The sequence below is a fragment of the Pygocentrus nattereri genome, chromosome 18, assembly GCF_015220715.1.
Source record: "Pygocentrus nattereri isolate fPygNat1 chromosome 18, fPygNat1.pri, whole genome shotgun sequence".
Lineage (NCBI taxonomy): Eukaryota > Metazoa > Chordata > Actinopteri > Characiformes > Serrasalmidae > Pygocentrus > Pygocentrus nattereri.
Window position 1 is genome coordinate 23391453 of NC_051228.1, and position 24028 is coordinate 23415480.

Sequence of the window (24028 nt, forward strand, 5' to 3'; positions counted from 1 at the left end):
ATTGCAGGAAAATCATCAAAATAAGCATTTAAAATATTTAGCAAGCAACAAATAAAGGTGATCGTGGAAGAAACAGCCAACAGGGTACAACAGATACTTACCTCCTCGACTCTTTACAGCCTAAAACAAGTTATGACATAATATTTTCAAGCTGCCAACTTCTTCAGAAAATAGTTAATAGTTAAGATTTTTTTCAGGATGTTGGCTGTTTGAAGAATAGCAGTTTCTCATTACTTTTTTGTAAAGAATGAAGTTAGGAAAAGAAAAAAAACCCATTTGAGAAGACATTCTTTCTTAAGACACTTTCATGAATCTGCCCCCAGGTGCCATTGTATCTATATCTTAAAATGTTTTAAAACCTCAGTTTTGAATACTACTTTTTTTATTTATTATTTTTTATTTATACTTGACTGTGCCCTTTCTTATGCAGGTGGAAAGGTTTGTATCTGATTTCCTCAGACACCTCCTGAAAAATGAATAACTTCACTTAATGGTTATTTTGACTTGAAATTAAATGAATGAAAGGTGGTCTGCACAGCGCTGTATGATCAGAGTTCTTTAAAGAATTGTACAGAGTGAGTAATTGTAGTCATTAGTTTATAACAAATGGTCAAAATCTCAGCATCTGTGGAACACAGTGCCTGCTTTACTGTAGCTCTATAGCAAACTCAGGTTACAGCTGAGGCTGCTTGTAGCGAGGAAACAAGCAAGACTGTGCTTTGTGTGAAAAAATAGATTGGAGTGACTGGGTCACGTTAGCTGCCCACCAGACACGCTGCCATACACACAGCTTGGTGAATGTGTCTGTGGAGAGTATGCACCTCACTGAACTGGGACAGAATGTAAACAGCTCAAATGTACAGAGGGGGTGTGCTTTCTAAGGATCTGTGTGTGTGTGTGTGTGTGTGTGTGTGTGTGTGTGTGTGTGTGTGTGTGTGTGTGTGTGTGTGTGTGTGTGTGTGGACGCACATGAATAATTTCTAAACAACTGTGTGTTGCCACAGATAGTGATGCACCGATCTGATACACTGGATCTGTACTGGCACCAATACCTTTTTACACTGATTTGATGGATCAGATCTGATAAGCAGACCTGACCGATTGTCTGTCAGTACAGTTTCTTAGTCACAATTGCTCTAAAATAGAAGAGTGCCATTACAAAACGTGATTAAACGATTAAAAGTCATTAAGATTAAACACAGCCATTTGTTCACAATGGTAGTGATAGGAAAATTATACAGTTTTGGACATCTGGTTCCTAAGAACTACCTCACAGACAAAAATGGTACATTAAATTGGCTGCCACTTGCTTGAGACATTGAGTGCATTTACATGCACTACATAATCCGATAACTGCAGAAAATCAGATTTTGTCAGTAATCTGATCAGCGTGTTTATATGCACTTCAGTAATCAGATAATGTGAAACTCCAGGTCTACATGAGTCAGACAGTAATCAGATTTTTGCTTTGCAGCCAGCCAATGAACTCACCAAAACTTCATGACTTCAAACATTGCACCACTTTATCTGAAAATATGAACATGCATCATCTAGAAGATGAATATTTAAATCCTTCATTTCATCAAACGTGTTTGGTTTCAGCGTTACTAAAAAGTATTTTGCTGCATCTCACAGGAATGCCACTTGCTCATTTCCAGTACCGCCGTCTGTTTCACACATGTGCAGACTGAGAAGTTCAAAAGAATTAAAAGTAAGAGTTTAAATATACTGAGATATCTGATTACTAAGCTAAAATCCAGCTCTCTCTATCTGATTTCTTAATTGGATTTCTAGACCTTTCCTAATCTAAGAAATCTGAGTTTGCTGTTTATATGACTGCTTGAGTAATCAGATAACTGCTGAAATCAGATTATGATTGAATTACTGAGTGCACTTTTATGACAGTTTTGAGAAGATTTTGGCCTAGCATCCATTCATGGTGGAGAGGTACACGCAGAGTGTTGTAAGATAAAATAATCCTTGGCAAAAATCTATTTTTTAAAGATTTACCACTCAAATACATTTTGTACATAAAACCTCAGAAGATGTACAGTTTCAATGGTGACCCCTGGTTCCTATGACCACCGCTCTGAATGACTGTGTTTACATTTCAATAATTGCCTGAATTATGCAGAAAGTTTGAAAAACTGTGGAATTCCCATTTAAGCTGTCTTCACTGATCAGTTCAACAGACCCAATAGCCCTAATATAAAAGAAAATATGAAAATTGAATATGAAATGAGTGTCCACTTAAAAATCTGTCATTACCAAAATGTATTAAAATACATATCATGTTTTGAAAGGAAGTCTTCAGTTGCATTCAGTGCATTATATGAGATTCTACACTGAGGAAGCAGAAGAAAAAAAAATTGATACGCTGCATTAACCGATCGTGAGGGAGAGAGAAGGTCAGCTCGGTGCACCCCTAGCTACAAATAATAAGAATAAAATTCAGGAGAAGCGCTTCTCCATAGAGCCAGAACCACAGGCTTTGGTCATATTGGTCACTTGTGCGTGGACACACACACACAGACAGAGAATGTAGTGAACAGACATGGTCAAAGCTGCTCAAGGCGCAGAGAAGGAAGCATTACTAATCTATAAGTAGATTAGGAAAAGGGCTTTCATATTGCATTTCAATATAATAAATTATGCGATTAAATTGCTCAGTATATATAAAATTGGAAGAAAGCTATATTCCAAGTTAATGGTTACATTTCACTTTGCGATTCTAAAATAATTTATACCAACAATATTTAAATGTATATGTATAGTATATAAATATACATAAGTACATAGGTATATCTACACATATATTTATAGTACCGTTATACCATACACACATTTTTATATATATATAAACACACATGTATATATATATATATATATATACACGTGTGTATATATATATATATATATATATATATATATATATATATATATATATATAATAGTATAGCACATACACACATGGTGAATATACAGTGAATATGAATATTGCAGTGCAGTGTTGAAGACTCAACTGAACATTCACATCATCTCAAGTAAGCTTAAAGCCTAAAAAAGTTCAGGTGTATTGCTATATAAGAAAAACCCCAGCCATTTGTCAGGTTGAGCTGAGGTGAACAAGTCAAATTGGAATATTGCTTTTGTACGATCTGCGAAAGAATCCTTAACTTTAGGTATAGGTCAGTTTGGGAGGAGAGTGTGTGTAGTTTGGGGCGTTTCTGTGCGGTGGAGACAGCCTGGTCAAGCCTGGAGCAGTGCGACACTTTAGAGCCACACAACCTGATGGTTCTAGAAGTCAGAGAAGAGATCTTGAGGACCCAAGTGAATAATAAAAGGTGCGATGGTCCGCGGCTGGTAAAAGGGATTGTCAATGAAAAGACCACCTACAGTGAGGAGAAGAGCAGAGAAAGCTGCAATTAATGGCGCGGGACAGCAGGAGGCAGTGGTACACACTCTGATGGGGGGGGGCAGGTGGTCTGGGTGTGCTGCAAGGGTGGATACTAGGGTCTCTGCTCTTTCAGGCTGTACGTGGGGTTTTCATTGAACCAGGAGCGTTTCAGGAGGTTAATAAAAGACATCAACAACTTAAGTTGCATGGTTACCACTTTTCGACCAAAAAAAAAAAAACAAACAAAAAAAAGAAACAAAAAAAAAAATATATAAATAAAAAAGAAAATAAATCTCAGAGCTCATTCATTCAAAGATAAAAAGCAGAGGATGTGTGAGGAAAAAGGTATGTGGCAACTTTCAAGTTTCAGACACATGTGGTTAGTACATAACTCTGACAAATCAGAACCAGAGCCAGTGTGATTTTGGAAAGAGTATTGTACAATGAACGCCATCACCATCAAAGAGAACAGGCCCCATTGGTTTCTGAGTGGACACAGCTGAGGATGACCATGAAGAATGGGGAAAGGTCTCCATCTTACAGCAATGGGGATCACGTGACCACAGAGAGTAACCAGGGAAATGATGGTTCTCTTTGGTTAGGGATGGCCACATTCCTGTCACAAACCAGCACAAACACCTTCTGATTGGGTTTAAGCCAATCACATGACAGCAGCTCAATCTGCAATGGCCCCTGTCTGCCTCAATTTATAGAAATGGCACAATATCTACTAAAACCAAGACAAGCTGAAGGTCAGACTACAGCTCAGTTATTGAAAACTGTCTTTGGTAAATAGCCTATCACAGAGGCTACAGTACATTACAATGTCGTCATCAGAGGAGAACATGCTTTTTCTCCTTCCCTCAAGGTACAGGCTTCCTTTCAAGGTGAACACATAGTTAGCTGGCCACTAATATAGCAAAGAAAGCTGGGAGGAGAGTGAGGACGCGGACCATGTTGTGTGGTTGCTTGTGCTGGCCTGTGGACGAGGAAGAACTTACAGCTCACACGCGGAGACGCTCACCAAGAAGGAAAAAACAAACACCAAAAGAAAAAAAACAAAGGACATAAGACAATTAGGTAGCATATCTCCATGGATCCCATGTTGCTGCTTTCGATTCTCCGATGTGTGGCTGTGACTGGAGGCTCCAGGTGTGTTGCAGTGTGAAGGCTCTTTGGGTGTAACATGTTTCTGTTGTCCTGTATTTGTGTGTGTTTTTTTAAGAGACTATAAACTGTTAAGGGATTCTACCTATTTAGCTGCATTTAACTGCATCCTGTATGTAAATGGCAACTACTGAGCGTACATGGCCAACAACTGGATCATATCTAGTTCTCTGTCCACAGAATGCAGCATTTTTCATCATGCATCCTTAGGGGACCAGGGTATGAGTGAGAAAGGATCGTATGAAGATTTTACACTCCTGGCTACTGGCTTCACTTAGCAGCCAAAGGCATGAAAAATAAAGCCAGCACTAATGTCTGAAATCTACACTCCTCCAGGCAAAGTAACAACAAACTTTAGTTTATGCAGTAGCCTGTGACATCACGTGACAGCTTATAGCGCCACATAAATAAATACCTACACAGGTGTGAGTCTCTATGGGCTTAGCGTGTACACACTAGTCAATGCTTGGCAGTTGAGGAAGATAAAGGTTTATTTGTCAGCAGTAGTTTCAATTAGACCTATACATCCCATAGCTTCTGCCATCTTTAAAAAGATGCCTGTGTCCAATCACATAACCTCAATCCCTACTATAGAAAAAACAACCACAATAAAAAAAAAAAAAGAAAAGAAAGAAAAGAAAAGTTGGTATAATTTAAAATTCCACGAATGAGGTAACAATTCACAGTACAAATCGTTCAAGTCTTTTTTCTTCTTCTTCATTAAGAACTTAAAAACCTGCATTTTTTTAAGTCAGAAAACAAAGAGGTCAAAAATAAAATAAACTAAATTAAAAATCCTTTACAAATAAACCTCCACTTAAAGTCTTTATAGCTCTCAATGGGGTTACACTCGGACATTCTGTCTAACATTCCCTTCTGAATTAAAAGTTGTGTGTGTGTGTGTTTTGGTGAATCTCCTGAGCTAAAAGAAGGAGTAGTGGGGGATTGGGTAGGCGGGCACTTTCATGACGGGCAACAGAAGCATTCTCTTGGGCAAACCTAGAAAGAGAATGAAGAGAGTACTCCACATGAGTCTGGGGTTTGGGAAAATAAGAAATAAATAAAAAAGAAAGGATATTGTGCCTTGATATGTTCATTTTAAACAAAGGGTCCTGTATTCATGAGAGCAGTCAGAGGAGTGAGTGAGAGAAAGCAGGGGACTTCAGTAGACCAGAAGTAAAAGGTCAAATGGAAACATTAGTCCACACAAGAGAGAAAGTGTTTGTTTGCAGGTATGCCTGTAGGTGATTTTCTTTACACCTATATAACATGTATTTTAACAGGATAAAATAATGCAGCATAATGAGGTAAAGCTCAAAGTGCCCTCTCTTTCAGTTTACTTTAAATGGTCAATCCAGACACATTAATAAATAATATATGAAGCCACAAAGTCTTTGTGTAACTAACTGCACATGCATATTTCTACTTATGAAGCTCAGCAGTAGTGAGATATGTTTAAAATGAGGGAATCATTTGTTGTGACCTACTTATACACTAAAATGTATATTAAGTTGATTATGTCTTTGCCTGTTGTGTCAGATGCGTGTGAGGCACACAGGGCAGGCAGGGACATGAATAAGACAGGTTGGATCCTAGTGTGTTTATGGTGGAAGGTTCACCTTTGTGTGTGTGTGTGTGTGTGTGTGTGTGTGTGTGTGTGTGTGTGTGTGTGTGTTAGTGTCTCATGTTTAACTGTTTATAGTCTCCCAGTCCCATTTTAGAAATCACAAAGCAGCAACAGGAGGCAGAGGTTTGGACAGCACTGGATGACTGAGTGAGAGGAAGTGCATGCACACAGCTCTCCGAGACCAGAGAAAACAGAATGAGAAACAGAGAGAGATAAAGAGGAAAAAGAGAGGACGCTGGTCTCCTACAGCACCGTACCTGGCTTTCCTTCATCTAGAGGAGGGCTCATTATGTGGCAGGCAAAGACCAGGACAGCAATCCCACTTACTGCCCCACAGGCCAAAAGTACACAAGGCATTCCCTCTATACTCCCTCTCCCCTCCTCTCCTAGTCCTCCCTGCACATAAAACTCATTCAAAGCAGCTTCAGCCAGGCTGGTCCAGAGAGAGAGAACCAATGCCACACACAACACAGCCTGCACAAGAGCACTGTTTGTATCAAATGTGTTTAATATGTGTTTTTTAAAATATAAATAGGTATAAAGGTATAAAATCTCTTTGCATTTGCAAGTCTCTTGATTTATACTGTAAGAAACATACACATCTAATGTCAGAAGAATTGATGTCTGATGTTTTAATGGTTTAATGCTATAACAAAAACATGCAAAATGCAAACCAACAAAACTGAATTCTGGCAGAATTCTGGGGCTCTAGGCCGCCAATGCTGCAAAACGTAAGACTTTTACTTTCTGTTATTTAAGACATCTGGCAATTTAAGAACTGACAAACTGGCATATCAGTCAATAAAGCACTGTTTAATTCCAACTACTGGAAACTTTGTGACTGTATAAAATTATTTCAGCTGATATCAGTTGCCAAAATTTTTAGCTCCTTAAAATCAGTGACAGAATGTTCATGTTGGTCAGGCCCTAGTCTGCATGTTCAGTATGTGTATAGCTGACCTCTGTACACTGGACATGGAGTTATGCTGTGGGGGAAGTTGAAGGAAGGGAGGGCATATGGTGACAAAAGACAGACTTCTTCAGCTAGTCTTCTGAGGCTCTAACACTCTACAGCGTGAGAAGAACTTGCCTCACCAGCTGGCTGGGTTTAGAGGTGATGACACCTGCTTGTGACGAATCACACAGAAACACCAGCAGTCACCTGATTCCTTGCCCTAAATCCACAGTGTATTTGTATAAAACAAGAATTCAACTATAAGTCCATTTAACTAGAACTATTACTGTTTTGCTATCATTTGATTTACACTGTTTATAGGTAATTATACAATTAAGCAATTAAGCTTATATAAAAAAAATTAGTTTTCATTCTGTACTGACAAGTTTAAGGCCGCACTTCTGAACAGGTCAGAAAACAATAAAAACCTGATAAAAAATGTGTAAATTCTGCAAATCTGCCACATGCAAAAATAATTTTTCAGTCAAATTCGAATTATGATAAAACATTTTACATACAATCGTGTCATGTATTTAAAGTTTTGAATCTACACATGTAACAGACCTTCTTCTAATTAAACAAACTTTCTAGGAATTTACTAGGAATGTGCAGTCTCACTTTTTCTGTTCAAATATCCATAAGATTAATTAAGAGATGTCAGGTTAACCGCAGGGAATGTAAAAGGGCTTTATGATAGATAACATAATATCATAGTATGCAAACATGGCACACTAGTGATGGCAACTCACAGGGTGTACCTTTTAAAACACGTCTTATTCAAAAATAGCCAGAGGGACTCTTTCAGTCACTGTGCTTGAGTAAGGGTGCTGCCCCATTGGATAAGCTAAAGCTAACAATAGAGCTACAGTTTTGTCTCCTGAGAGAATGGTGTGCCATTGTGTTAGTTTGTTCAGGCAGCATTAAGAGAAATAGCTTTTCGTTATTCTAGGTTCTCTAATAACAGCCACAGCTATGTCTGAATCTCTTAATCACATCCTTAACAACACATTAAGATTTCATGTGTGCTTCATAGCAGCAAAATATGATATAATACACTTTTGTATGTTATACATGTGGTATATATGTGGTATGTTCACATCCTTGTAAATCTACATGCATATCTCTATAACTTGCTTTAGTGGCATTGGTCTTTTAGCCTCTTCCTCTCTCATGCTCCCTTTCTTTCTCTTTCTCTCTCTCTGAGCCAGGGCTGCTTTGAATGGGGTATCTCAGTGCTGTAGACAGCAGAGCCATTCTGACACTGTGAAAGAAAGTCGTGTCCAGAGTCAGGGACAGGGGGGCGAGGACAGGGGGAGCAGGCAGACTCAGACAAAGCAGCGCTCGAAACACCCAGCCGAAGCGAAGCAAGGCTTGCTCCAACCACAGGAAGAACCAAAAGGTTATGACCCTGTCCTCCCGTTGGCCAGGGGGATTTGCCAGCTTGAGTTCAAACAGTAAGAGATTGCTGACTTGACAGGTTCAAGGCTCAATTTTAGAGCTGAATGGAAGGTGGGGTAGGGGATATTTGGGGCAAATTTGGACCCTAGACTCGGAGTGGGGCAGGGGGAAGAGGTACGTACCGTATGCAGGAGCAGTAGCAGCAGCACCGTAACCATACGGGCTTCCAAAACCTGTAAGGAGAGGATTTGAGATGTACTGATAAATATGATTGAATACATACAAGGGGACTTCAAATGTCTTTATGACAAACTAGAGATGGCACCAATCCAGTACCCAGCATCAGCACTTAAAAATACTTTTTAAGTAAAAATAATTTGTTATTTTAAAAAGCCAACTTTTCCACACATGGATATTCCTATTTGGGTGGTGGATCATTCTCAGCACTGCAGTAACACTGATGTGGTGGTGGTGTGTTGTTGTGTGTTGTGCTGTTATGAGTGGATAAGACCCAGCAGTGTTGCTGGATTGCACTAAAGAACAGGGTAAAAGGGGGCTAATAAAGTCTGCAGAGAAACAGATGGACTACAGTCTGTAATTGTAGAACTACAAAGTGCACCTATATAGTAAGTGGAGCTGATGAAATGGACAATGAGCATAGAAACAAGGAGGTGGTCATAATGTTATGCCTGATTTGTGTGTGTGTGTTTGTGTGTGTGTGTGTGTGTGTGTGTGTGTGTGTGTGTGTGTGTGTGTGTCTAGGGTAAGTGGTAAAGCATCTTTTTGTTGAATTTTGTAGGGCAGGTTGAAAATTGCACTTTTAGATTGGCTTATGCAAGATGCTTCAACTAAACAGTTCATTCAAAGTAAATATGCAGAGCATCACAGCATTTATGCTCACACTCAGATAACAACAAAACATCAATGCATTACACACCCACCTGGTGTGACATATCCCGGGGCAGCGGCACTGACGAACGCTCCTCGCGTGAGCGCGGCTCTTCCTCTTCCTCGAGCTGCCTGAACTGCCACAGCAGTGGCAGCGGCGGCTGCAGCGATCACTCCTTTACTCTATACACACACACGAACAAAGCGAGGGTTTGACCAATATTCACACTATACACACAAAAATATTCTCACATTCACCACTTTACCTCCCATATAAACACAAAATGCTTCAAAATTCATTGATTCTTTCTCACACACTAAAAGCACAAAAATAGTGGTTATTTGTAATGTAATGTAATGTAATGGCTGGGCAGTTAGCCAGTTTTACAATATACAGTGGTAAAATCTCAAAGGTAATTACATAGTTTCAAATTTTAATTGTCTATAACCATGTCTCTAAAAAAGGCAGTGTTTTTGCAGTAAAATGGCCTACAGCCCAGCATCAACCAAGTTTGCCAGTCTCCCTAGTACATGGCCATGCATGGGCTCCACTAAAACCATGGCAGAAGGCAAGGACAGCGCCACAGGGCTTTTTCATCTAATTAGAGCAAGTCGAAACTGTGGTTATATTTTGTTTTATGAAAAGTGCCGAGGGAAAATGATTCAGAAATAACTGCCTTATCTGCAGAACATTCAGAAAGAAAGTTGCAGAAAAAGAAAGTCAAATTCAATGAGTCATCTGCATCACAACCGCCTGATGCTTTACAGCAAATGGAAGGTAAGTGATCCTTTAATGAATCTGTGCATTCTTTCCAGTGGTGAGAAATGTCAGTTTAACTTTGGATACTGTTAAAACCTGCTTTCTACATGATTACATATAGTTATTTTAGGCTTAGTGTAAACAGAGCTGACAATGTAGAGTACACAGTGCTAATAGTTGTGATTTACTGAATGTTCACTTTATTAGATGAGGTTCATGAAAAAAAAGTTTCAATCTAAAACATTGTGAACTTATTTCAATGTATATTAGCACTTGTTTTCAACACAACTATACTGGAACTGAAATTCTCTTTTCATGCTGTCTCACCCCATTTTGTGTAGATAGACAAGAGCTTACAGTTGCTATTAGGCACACATTCACCGACTAACAGCTTTTACTGACCATCTTTCAGCACAATGGGCCTCATTCACCAATATCTTATTTTTTTCTCTTTTTTGTTTTCTTTAGAAAGGTAAAATAAAAGTCAGATTCATGACGTGCTCTTAAACTGTAGAACTGTTTGCACCTTTGTGCTCTTGAGTGTGTGTAGATTCTATTCTTACCCAAGAATAAATACAAATGAGAAAATACGAGTGAATGTCAGAATCTTTGTGAAAACTGTAAGTTGGTTTTCAGAAGTAATTTTTGTTAAAAATCATTGGTGAATAAGGCCCAATAATAAGAAGAACGTTTGACATGCACTTATTAGAAAAGATGTAACGGCAATTATATTAAAATTACTCTTGTGGTCTTCACCTTTGTATCTCCATTATCCCCCAACATAAACCAGATCCTGGAGAGATGTTAATAATTGGCATGTATTCAGCCACATGGGGTCAAACAGGAGCCTTGGAAGCTCAAATCAATGGGCTTTATAGTCAAAGGTAGAGTATTAATAAGGAGGATCACTGATCAGGTTGCTGAAGTGGGCTGGAGGCATCGATCAGTGATTAAATCGTCTCACCTGAGGGATGATTTTTTTCTTTTTGTTGCCGGCAGCATTTGGCCCAGAAAATAGTTTCTCCAGTGCAGCAAGGGCAGCGCTGGCTTTGGCTACTTTCTTATTGGGCCCTGCTCCACGGAACTTCTGCCCATCAACTTCCACCTGCCACAACAGGGTTCAAGGGTTCAATCTCTAATCACATTGAACATAACATTTTTGTTTAACAGCAGCTCAGTGAAGGTTTTTTAAAATGATGTCTTCTCTAATGCACTAATGAAAGGCTACATGAAATATACAGAGCACCACTGTACATCCATACACACATACATACACCCTATGGAACAGAACATAAAAATATCATTCACCATATACTTTCAAGAAATTCTCTTTTAAAGCTCTTTTAATCTTTTTAAGGAGATTAGGGCTAATACCATTTAATGGTAATACATATATTAGTTCTAATTAATTGTATGTGTCAATTTGATAGTTGTAGTAATGCTGCTATTTGCATATGTGACTCGCCTCCATGACGAAGCGTTTGTCATGGCTGCCACCGCTCTCAGAGATCAGCTCGTATTTGAGACCTCGCCGCTTTTCATTCAGCTCCATCACTGGGTTCTTACCACTTGCCGTCAGAATAGGACCCTGAGTTCGCACCTACACACACATACACACACACACACCATTTTATACTTTGTCAAGATGTAGGGTCATACAGTCATACGCAAATGACAAACACTGATTCTCTAAGTGAAAATAGGTTAACACATCTTCTACAAGCTTTAGAGCACAAATTCTATGTATTTGCTGAATTTAATATATAAGAAAAAAATAATATTATATTAAAATGTGCACATTTGTATGAGCCACATTTTGTTGCTTTCTCCCAATGTTTCTCTAATGAAGGTGGTATTATTTATAACACTGGTATTTCTTGTATACACAGCGTGTTTGAAATGAAGTAGCCATTGACTTAAGTATAGATGGTAAGCTTTATTTAAAGGGGTAACAAAAATATTGCATTAACTGGTTTTGAATCAGTTTCTGCTACCACAGATCGCCTTTGGTGCCCCCCCCCCCCCAACCCCACCCCCCCACACACACACATGTGAAACACACACACACTGTATCAGGGTTTATGACTATGTATGTGTACCTCCAGTGTGTTGGAGCTGTCTGTGGAGTGTGGTGTGTTATTGCTTGAGTGTGTAGATGTCTCGCTCTTCCCTTCACTGTCTGACTTCTCATCAGCACTCATAGAATCCAGGTCCGTGTCGAATCCTGTGGGGTAGCCCATGGCCTGCAGCACCTGACCATTAGACAAACATAAACAAAATCACTATACTATCACAGACACAATCATTAAATACATGAATCATACGCTCTTAGGAAAAGGGGTTCTATACAGTACAGAAAAGGGAATAGTGGAACCCTTTTTTTGAAAGGGATCTTTAAAGAACTATATTCAACAGGTTCACTATCACAGAGAAGAACCACTTGACCAGGCAAAGAATTATTTATGCGTTCAGATGTCTCTTTATGGTCCTTTCTCTATATAGAACCAAAGAACCCTTGAAGAACGATACCAGCTTATAAATTACAAACCAAAAGTGGGTGTGGCTTGAACCAGAAATGAGTATGAGGTGGGGATTTTATAGACTAATCGAAAAGTGCTGATGTTAACAAAATGTAATTTAGACAGCCAATCAGCATTCTAGACTTTCAACAAAATGCTTATTGGCTCAAAGATGCTAATAAGACTGACTCCTTAGTTACATAAAACTGGTTTTCAATGACATGGAATTTTTAGACACTTTGTAGTCTTGAAGTAATTGGTACCTTGAAAGAACTGAATGCTGATACCGAGCACTAATGGTTATATATAACTCTTGGGTTAGTGAAGTGACTCTAGGTAAAACTAAGCTGAGCACAAAAAAGGATACTTTAAATTCAACCTAATAGTCTCCTAAAATGAAACTAATCGCAGCTAAAAAAAAGTAAAAGAAAATGTTCCCTTCTGTATTATCTAGCCATGCAGTAAAGCTTATAACTGATTTAGCAGAATTAAACACTGCAATTTTACAGATCTTTGAAACTCATCAAAGGGGAAGCAGAACACTTTTGTGCCAAGTTCACCAGCAGCAAATTAAGTGTGAGAAGGAAGGTAATAAAGGCAGTACAACAGCCTGAAATTCTGCTCATCAGTAAAGACACTGTTTACAACTCATCCACACAGAAATTAAATAATGATTTGAAATACATGTTAAAGGTTGTACTGAATAATTAGCTCACAAGTTCAGAGTACAAAGAGGTGTTAAACAGAACCGTTTAGCAGTTTAGGGCAGCACTCCAACAATAGGGTGGACAAACTACACTGTACTGATCAGTTTTCACTGCACACCAAATTAACCTGATGAGGAGCCCAATGCAGATTTAGCTGATGACAGTTACATGTGTAAGTAGAATTCCACCAAATTTCCAAAATTCTAAATAATTTAATTATTGAGATGTAAACAAAGAGTGCTTGATGCTTTGTTCTAGAGCACATGTCGGGCTTCAGTCCTCATGGTTCCCATCACCAACACTGACCAGTTCTGTAGATCTCTCTAAAATGGAGCATTTCACACCAAACCACTCTGAAATACTTAGTTTACATCTCAATGATTAAGTTATGCAGGAATTTAGAAAAGTCGGTGGAATTCTCCTTTAAAATGAGAACTTTAAACATTTCAGCACTGTGATCCAGGCAGTACAGGAGTCTGATATTACTGTCTTAAAGAACACACTACTTAAAGAAAGAGAACACACTACTGTTCAAAAGTTTGTAATCACAGTTTTCAATAACACAAACCCTTTGGTGATAATTATTTGGTAATAATATAGATATACAACAATAGAAAAAAAAGTTAAATAATGAAATCACCATCTAAAATGCTTCATACCTGAAAAGAAGTGACCGGGCCTTGACACAGATAACGTGACAAAAATATTGTACATTTTTCCCCCCCAAGTACTTTAAATATTCACTAAAACACCTAAAATAATTATTTATAATATCACATTTAATATACAGTTGTATCCAAAAGTTATACCACCCCAATCAAATTACATGTGTCTAATTTCAATTTTTCTAATTTTAATTTTCTAATTTTTTGAAAATAAAGTTAACATATCCTCTATAGGGAAACTTACATAAAGGCATTTTTTCTGTGCAAATGTCATTTATTTTCCAAATTTCTCATATGGGGAAAATAAATATAAATAAATATAAAATGTGCCTTTTCTGCACAGGCCACATTATGTTTCATTATTCCCCTATATGTCAAATTTAGGAAATAAACAGTAATTATGCATTAAGATGTGCAGACGTGTGTTCTCTGTAGTACAAATAAACATGCACTTTGTCTAAGGTGTCCTAACCTTTGCACACAACATATATACTTATATTTTACAGTACATATAAATATACTGTAAAATACTATAATGCAATATTCAAATCTACATTATATAAAATACTACATAAAATAACATCAATATAACAAGTGATTTCAAACCTTTAGTATACAGGACTGCCATTGAAGGAGCTGAAGAATTTGATCGTTTTGCACGTAACATTATTCCCCATACTAAATTCATCCCAAGGAAAAGCCTGTTGTGTGATGTGTCAGAGACAGAGAACCAACAAGAGTGTGATGTACAATCACTCTGAATAAACTCTTCAAAGCCCAGAGTTCTTACTTTTGGTCTGTAGTGAACATTTTTAATTATAAAATTTGTTAGGCAATAAATTACACTTAAATCAACAGGTTTGAGTCTGCAATTCTGAGTTTTATAGTATTTTCTTTATTGTGTTGATGTTTCTTTCTGCATAACAAGACTGTACATACAACAATAACCTTTCATTCAATTCAAATCATAAAATATCTCTACAAACAAAAAGTGTGGTATGGATTGAAAGTTCTGCAATGGAAAGTCTATTTTTTCTTTGAGCTACAAGTGAGAAATAATTCATATTAAATTACAGCTTGATTTTGTTACTGTTAGCAATAACTGATGGGTTAATGGGTGGATAAAGATGCAGCATGTTTATCTAGGGGGAATTCAAGAACCCTAAGGCAGAGCATATAGCAAGTCAAGACTCTCCAGGTCATTGTCTTGTCTGTCTTGTCTTATCTTACTACAGCTATGTTTTGTGTAGGACATACATGTTTTAGTTAAGCTTAATTAGATTATGTCAGAATTCTGCACAACAGTATCATTCTCTTCAGTGATTCAGTTTTGGCTGCATTCAGTGTATGTGTGCATTTCTCTCTCTGTGCTGTAATGAAGCTACATGTGAGAGGCTCTCTTCGTCTGGCAGTCTGACCCAAATTGAGTAGTGGTATTTGGGCAGGGATGGAGCCTTTTATGGCTGTGCTTTAGAGGAAAGAGGATTAGACCATCGCCTGCTCCACACTCTTGCTTTGTTCACAATCGCTGTGGAATTACATGGATTTGGACCCTCCTTGCATCACAGCCCCTCTGAGTGTGTGTGCATGTACAAGCGAGACAGCGTCTGAGTGTGTCAGTGAAAAGAAGCCGAGAATACTGTGTGTGAGAAATAAACAGATTTACTAAATGCACTGGCCTTCATGAGTCACAGTTTGAAGATATCTAGCTTTTTAAAGTGTTTCTAACAAATAAGCATGTTTTCCCTGTTGGTTCTCAATACTTTAAGATTTGAGACAGAAAGCTGTTTAGCTTGCTATTTATAGGAACAGCTGATAAAAGTGCTACTTTAGGAATAATGCAAAAAAAAATGCTTAACCCTGTCACTCAAACGGATCAGGTGTTTAAACCACCTTAAAACATTATTTAGGCAAAAGCTGCTCTTCATAGCAAGGAAGATACTTTGATGAACATGGAGCAGAGTGTTGAAACCATTGTTAAATAGACACACATCAACTGAATTCTGTATTAAAGCAGTGAAATACTGAAAATGTTCTTTGCATGCACAATGGAGTGCTGTACTGATAGGTGGGCCATGAAGCAAATGGCCTGAAACTGTATTAAACAAATTATTTTGAAATAATGTAGCTTTGTTTAAACACAGGGGCCGACAACTACAGGTTACTGATTATATGACCAAAAACTAAAGGTTATATGGACTATTTAAAGTAACGTCTATATTCTAAAGTAGATATGGCACATCATTAGCCATGTTTACATGCAGCCTGATAATCCATTAATAATCTGAATACAAGCTCAATCAGAATAGAATACGTCCATGTATACATCTCAGTAGGAATAGACTGGTCCAACTGAGACCATTTGGAATTTCTATCCAACTGAACGAGGTGGGTAATGCTGTAAATAATCTGTTAACTAGGAAAATAATAACAATGTAAACGCCTGTACCTGATTACATGCCCACTCGGAAAGTATAAGTACGTTCTGTGCATGCGGATTTGCGTGAAATCGAAAGTTTATAACATTCAACATGGCAAGAGCAGAAACTGGTCTGCAGAGGAAACAAAGATGTGTCTCAGAACACGACGTCTTCCTCTTGGCTTCTTTAATAAGTACAGGTGAAGTATGTTTTCCTGAGTGTGCCATAATTTTAAAGAAATTAAAAACGGATGCTCGTCTCACTCTGACGGAATTCATGTGATGCTACTACCTATGCATGGAATTTTAGATTGGATTACTTGTAGTGTGCATGTGAACAGAGATTTTCTTTCAGATTGCTGAATAGAGTGAGCATATAAACACCTCAGTCTTTATCTATAATCAGAATGTATTCAATCAGACTGCCAAAAATCTTTGCATGTAAACAAAGCCACTGTAGTACTGCTATCCTCCTGTTGTAAAGTAGTCCAAGATACTGCTATTTTTAGTTTGCTTAATTTTTAGTGGGCCAATTTTATAGCTGAAGGCCATTTTAGTAACAGAACCAAGGCCTATTGTGCCCTAACACCTACATTTCAAAAACCCTCCTCAACTTGAAATAGGAATGATGGGACTGGTCAAAAAAGCCTGTACATTTATCAGTTAACTGATAATAAGTAAACCATTTACTTGCCTACTCACAAAATTTAAAAGAAAGTAAAACGTCCCCAGAATTTCTATCCTGCATCTTTGCGTTTTCTGAGATGCAATAATATGCTGGTGCATCACTCATTCTCACTACACATCTACAGTGGTCTCTTCACAGTAACACACCAAAAAAAACACAGCCCCCAGCAGAGGCCTAATTTAATCTATTCTGAGAAGAGTAGGTCACCACCATCCAGGACACTCAGGACACCTCACTAGGTCTCCTAAAAGTTTTGCTGTAAGTCAAGCTGTTAAGACCGTATTATTCTTCTATATGTGCACATCCGTGAATGTGTGAAGACTTCACAGGTTTCTGCCAACATATCTGCATGTAACGTGAATGTGTGCAGTAGGGGGGAGTGTCCAAATTCTCTCCAAGAATTAATATTCACTACTTTTCTAATATTTGGAAGAGGAGTTGTCTTAATGCTTGTAATGTCTGTTCTTCAATCTTGGTAGCTCTGGTTGGTGTGTAGTACTGTTTGGATCTTGTCCACAATGCTACTACATAGCCAGTTTGCATTTGCTTCATGCACAGTGCTGCAGGTTTGCATGACACATGGCTGAGATTTTGGAGGTGTGCACATAATGGCTTGTGTCTTGACAGATACATTCATGTGCATCTTTACAGAAGTAAAAATCAGGCTTTTCTCCACAATACTAAAGAACCCATTAATACAAGGGGTGCTGCAGAATGGTTTACACCTCAGATAAGCCTTTAAAAGAGTATGCTATAAGAAGTATGAGAGTTAAGAAGCAGAAGTGTTAAAAATGGAAAGAAATCTCTTTAGAAGGAGAGATAATTTACCTGTCATGAAAAAGATGAATAATGTGATGTACAAAGTACTGATCTCATTAAGAGAAACATTAGATTTACAGTTTACAGGTATTTTCACTGGTCTCCCTCCTTACATTTTACTTCATTATTTCTCACATTTAAACAAAAAGAAAAAAACTACACTTTCAATTGATACCACAAATTTGAGTTCATAAGTAGAAGCAAAGATACTTTATCATGACTTGAATTTAAAGAAAGGTGGTGTTGTGTATCATTGTCTTTAGCAGAAAGAAAAACCATCTGATCTCAATATGGGCTGTAGCCCAGCACTTAAAAGCTACCTTAACAGCCACGTGCAGCTTGGCCGTCTTCTTGGAAGAGCCTGAGGCTTCGTAGATAGTGCCGTCCACGTCCACAGACATGGTAAAGACTGGGGCATGAACCGGACCGGACTGAGACAGCAGCTTATACTGCAGTCCCGGACGGATCTGGTTCAGCCGCATCAGAGCATTCATGGGCTGGTTGGAGTCTATTGCTTTACTGTCTAGGACTGCAGAGAGAAATGGAGGGAGAGAGAGTGTGAGTAGTAGGCATGGGCAGCATTATCTGATCTTTTTTTTATGAAACATATTCTGGACTGTGTATGCAACATAGAGATGCAGAGAATTTAGGGACCCAGGCAGCAACATTTTGGAAAATGTCCACATCTAAGCGAAGCTATATATAGAAGTATTTCAAAAAGATGTTGACAAATCTGAGTTATCATTTTGTACATCAGCTGGTAGACATTAAAGCACACATGCCTAATAACACAAAGATAAAAAAAGATCATTAGGAACAGATCACACAATAAATGAATGATAAACCTTACTACTCATAATAATAATTCTCATTATATATCACAAAGAGTCTGTTTGAATATCAGCATTTTCAAAGTGCTTTTAAGTAGTTTTGGTTAAAATGTCAATCCTTAGTGAGTACACAAGTGTTTTTAAGCACATTGCTCACAATCAGAGAGCACATTTCTAACATGATCAACTGGCAGAGCATAATTGCTAAATATTGCCCTTTCGTTCTCTTTCTCTCTCCCTCCCATGGAAAAAACAAAAGCTGGAGGAACTGTCAAAGTTAAAAAGAAAAATGGTGGGGTCAGAGGGTTGGCTTTGGGATGGAGTCAATGGGAGGGTTTTGGAAGTGGGACCAGTAGAAGAGTTTATGGGGATGTAGTTAGTGAGAGGGTTCTATAATAGTGTTAGTGGAAGGGTTTTGGTGGTGAGTTCATGGAATTTTTAAGGCTTGATACAAGGTGTTGGGGGGGTTGGGTTAGTGGAATGGTTTTGGGGTGGGGTTATTGAGAAGGTTTGGAGGCTATACAAGGTTTGCTAGTCAATTTTTATTGTGTGGCCATTTTTAAAGAGAGTAATTATTCATATTTTGGGGTCTGGGTTAAGGGAGGGGGTTTGGGTGTGGGATCAGTGAGAGGTTTTGGGGGGTGGGGTTAGTAGGAAAGTGTTTTCATTGTTTTCAAGACTGTTTTCATTGTCTGGTCATTATTAACAAATCCAGTTACTTAAATAATCATAAAAATAACAGAGTTCTTAACTGCTAATGCTTAGGGAGGTTTTTGGGGTGGGGGTATTAGAATATTTAATGAACATGAGGATTGACAAAGGGCAGTTACTTCCTCACATGGTTACAAAGCTTCCAGAATGCTTTAGAAGTCTTTGCAGCTGTTATCTGGCCATTATTGCAGCCTGGAAGGAATGTCCAATGAACATGAGCCTGTATGTGTGTGTTTGTGTTAGTGTGGATGTGTGAGAGGAAGAAAGTGTGACCTTTTCTCAAGTTGCGTTTCATCTTTTTGATGAGATCTTTGTCGTCCATCATGCCATCTTCATAGGGCCTTTTTAGCCCTGTACCTGTTTAAGACATACACCATTAATAAAACTGTTTTATTTTTAAACTAAACTGCAACTGATCAAAGTGACCTATCATTTATTCCATTACCAGTCTGACAGCTATGAAGTACAAGTTGCTTTTTAGTATCAGAAAAAAAGGAGAAAGCAAAGGAGAAAGCAACAGAAAATTATACAGAAGCCTCAACAATAAAACATAATATCAGTTTGTTTGTTTTTTTTTTTATAGTATTTAGTGTATCCACCTTTTCAAAGTTTTTTCAAATAATTTTTCAGGGGTCATTTCCACCCCTCCAAAGTTCAGTCTTTAAAGTTAGGGGCATTTTCTGCTTCTCACAATCCAAGTAACCTCATTACACATTCGAGGTTGTTGAAGTTGTAGACAGTCATTTTTTGTCTATTTAGTTTTCTCAGTAAGAAAACACCTGTGATATTCTTTCAGATCTAAAGCAAGAGTGTAGCTTGATTTTTTCTTGATCTCTAAAATATGAAAGCGTTAACCTAATGGTGACAGTGGACTTTCTTATAGCTCCTCAAAAATGTCTCCTTTAGTCATTTTATATGCTCATGAGAAAAGAAATTACAAGGCAGCTAAGTTGTGTTTGGGGAGTTGTTTATGCAATGTGTTAGTGTTTCTTTGATGGGGAACGTGACGTCTCCTTTGGGAGGTTTTGTTGAGAAGACTCAACGGTTACAGGTCTATTTTAAGACTGTAAGAATGGAAGAGTTAAAACACCAGTACGGTGCACCAAAAAAATGGACAAATGAAATACTGATAGATTTGATACTACAGCTAGCATTGAAAGTGAAGGTTTTGGTGCAATTTTTTCTTAAATATGATTCTTGTTTTTTACTGATATTCCAAAATTGATAACTTTTATATAGTTGTTTTGACTGCAAGTTCAATAAACGAAAGGGTGGACTCTGATTTTTGCATAGTACACACCCACAGGCTTAGGCTACTTATTCATTTCTTACATACACAAACATACCTTCTTTGTCTGACCAGGGGTATTTCTGTGAGGGCTTGTTGGAGGGTAGTGGATCCATCTCTAAAACCTTATAGATCTGCCCAAAGGCCATGAGCCGGAGATAATGCTGCAAAACAGAAAAGCACAAACATGGTATTAGACATAAATATACACTAAGTAAGGCTGCTATAGTGCACTCAATAGACAAAAAAGAAAGGTCATTTATAGAACAATGCTGAGCTGCCTGATCCCAAAGAACACCCACACAGTTTACATACACACACTTATACACACAAACACTGCTGAGGCATTATTTTTCACCTTGATGAAACACTAAGTGCTGAGCCATGGCCCTGAGGTCGCTCTGACTGCTTAGCAACAGCAGTGTTTTTGGCTGGAGGTGTGTGGCATGTCTCAGTTATTGAAAAATCAAATACAGCCCAACGGGCCACTGCCAATGAGTCACATTAACAGGAGAAGCAGGAGGCACGGATCCTTTCAGAAATGAGAAATGATGCAACACCCCCAGACCAAAACTACAGGGGACCCCATTAACAGCCTTAGTTTTCCTTCTGGTCCTAAAAGAGCACTGAAGTCTATTTTAGCTGTCTAGGTCATAATCTCACACTGCATAAAAAGGTGAAAAAAGCAGTGTTAAAGTAGCCGTGTCAAATTCCACACATAGAGGATCATAGAATTACACCTGGGAGTTGCACTATACTATCATATATCACTATATAGGCCTGGAAATCTCAGCATGCTATAATATGCTGATGAACCCTCTAACCAATACTGTGTATTGGTGGCATTCTGACCAATTCCAAAGTCTGTGGGTGTTTTAATGAATAAAGGTGTTTTTATGTAATCCAACAAACGTCAATGAATTTGGTCTAAATATCACAGGTCATATCTTAACCATATCTTAACCAATCTGTTTTTTAATATATGGCAAGGTTTATCACAATTTCAATATATAGCAAAATGACAAATTATATTTTTTGTCCACATCATACAAACCTAACTGTACATGAGATGCTATAACAAACCTGACTAAACTGCTCAGCTCTTAATCAAATCATAATTAGTGGAGAATCAAGAACATTAGAGCAGCAAATCTATCAAATACTGAAGTGCAGTTTCACTCTAGGCTAAAGTATGACTAGAGTCGAAAGACTAAGTGCTTAAAACAGGAATGTTTATAAGGACTAAAATGTAAATGATTTTAAGGTTCAGATATACATAATAGTTAAGGGGATAATACACTGAGAAGCCTAAAAACCCAGGACCCAGGAAGATTAGTGGCTTAGACGAGTGAGTGGAAAATTTCGCACCATGCAAAAGAGTACAGCTGAAACATGATTTATTATACAACTAGCAAAAATTATGCCAGCATAATTTGATTAATTTTGGTGAATTGGGACTGGTGAAATAGCCGAATTACTAATTTGTGATTTCAAATCCTTGCAACAAATGAAGTTCTTGATTGTGGTTGCTAAGGGAATAAATATGCTTTTTAATGATTACACAGACCAACAGGCAAACCCTCCACCTCCCTAAGCAAGCTAATTCACCAACATAAGCAGCACATGCAATACTTTTCTCACATCAGCTCAAACACAAATGATTACAAAGTGTTTCCTAAAGTCTAACCTACCAAAGCTAAACGTTCAATCACAGGCTGTCATATTTCCACTAAACTGTGCAGATCATTTGTCTTTCATTACCCCCTTCTACCATATTTAATCAGCAGCCAAACACTCAAAATTCAGCAGGCACACATATACACACACACACACACACACACACACACAGGTAAGAGGCACTCTCTGCTGAATGCACAATCTCTGCATTCTGCTATTTCTACAATCAATTATTGTTGGTACCTGCACCGCCATAACGCATCCCATTTGAGACTACGGCAAATGCAGCCAAAGTATTCGTTCCAAAGAACTTACAGAGAAAAATACATCCATGTGGAGCAAATTACAGCATTTTACAACTGCGAGATTACTAAAGATTCACCCCAATATCACCACATTCTAAATAATTGCACTGAAATTGATCCCTATTTGTTTATCTTAGAGAGCGATTTCCCCTGCCAGGCACTATGACTGGCACTAGAGAATCTGAGGCAAGCAAAACAGCTGTTGAGCCATAAGTAACAATCAATAATGATTTTATATATATATATATATATATATATATATATATATATATATACATATACACACACACACACATATATATATATATATATATATATATATATATATATATATATACATACACACACACACACACACACACACACACCTAGACAGATACGGTATCTCACAAAAGTACACACCTCACATTTCTGCAAATATTTTATTATATCTTTTCATGGGACAACACTATAGAAATGAAATTTGGATATAACTTAATGTAGTCAGTGTACAGCTTGTATAGCAGTATAGATTTACTGTCCTCTGAACATAATAACACAGCCATTAATGTCTAAATAGCTGGCAACACAAGTGATTCTGCACTAATGAATATGAGGAAATATTTGTTCATTTTATAAAGACCAAAACAAACTATTAGCATTCTGTGGTGTCAGTAGTGAACAGGAGGGGAAAAAAGCTGATGCCGCATTTCCACTGTGTTCTTCTTCTTCATTAAATCCAGATTTCTGCTGTTTGTGAAAGTTTGCCCTGTATGATAATAGGGATGGAGAAAGCTGATAAATATGTAGTGTATGTAAAAGGAAGGATTAAGTGAGAAAAATATGAGAGAGAGAGAGAGAGAGAGAGAGAGCAATGAGACAGAAAAAAGAAAACAGAAAAAAGAAAAACAGACTGTGAGACAAGAGAAACAGATTCAGAAAGAAAGACAGCCAATGAGACACATTAACAAGAAACAGAGAAGGCAAAGAAAACAAGAAAGAAAGAAAAGTGAGAAGGAGACAGAGTGACAATAGACAAAGATGACAAAAACCGAAAGAAACAGAGATGGGAAATGAGAAACAGCGAAAGAGAGAAAGACACAAGCGACAAAAATAGATAGAAAGGGAAAAAGAAAGAGAGAGAAACAGAGTAGAAAGAAAGACAATGAAAGACTGAAAGGGTGAGACTGAAGAATGATCAGTTGAGGAGTATTCCAGCATAATTTTCA

The 24028-nt window shown here is 37.8% G+C and overlaps 1 protein-coding gene across 6 annotated transcripts in view; it reads right to left on the reverse strand.

Moving 5' to 3' along the window:
* Positions 1-2963: 2963 nt before the first annotated feature.
* LOC108433544 (spermatid perinuclear RNA binding protein) overlaps positions 2964-24028 on the reverse strand; it is a 110093-nt gene continuing 89028 nt past the window's right edge. For 5 of the 6 annotated variants that reach the window (XM_017708178.2, XM_017708179.2, XM_017708182.2 and 2 more), the window contains exons 11-19: positions 20897-21002; positions 19824-19907; positions 18330-18538; positions 12292-12444; positions 11658-11792; positions 11157-11297; positions 9486-9615; positions 8727-8777; positions 2964-3392 (exon numbers count right to left, since the gene is read on the reverse strand). In XM_017708178.2, coding sequence (XP_017563667.1) covers positions 3298-3392; positions 8727-8777; positions 9486-9615; positions 11157-11297; positions 11658-11792; positions 12292-12444; positions 18330-18538; positions 19824-19907; positions 20897-21002 — 1104 coding nt within the window. In that variant the 3' untranslated portion in view covers positions 2964-3297. Of the gene's footprint in view, positions 3393-5030; positions 5564-8726; positions 8778-9485; positions 9616-11156; positions 11298-11657; positions 11793-12291; positions 12445-18329; positions 18539-19823; positions 19908-20896; positions 21003-24028 lie in introns of those variants that run through there. The other variant, XM_017708184.2, reaches the window with a different exon arrangement.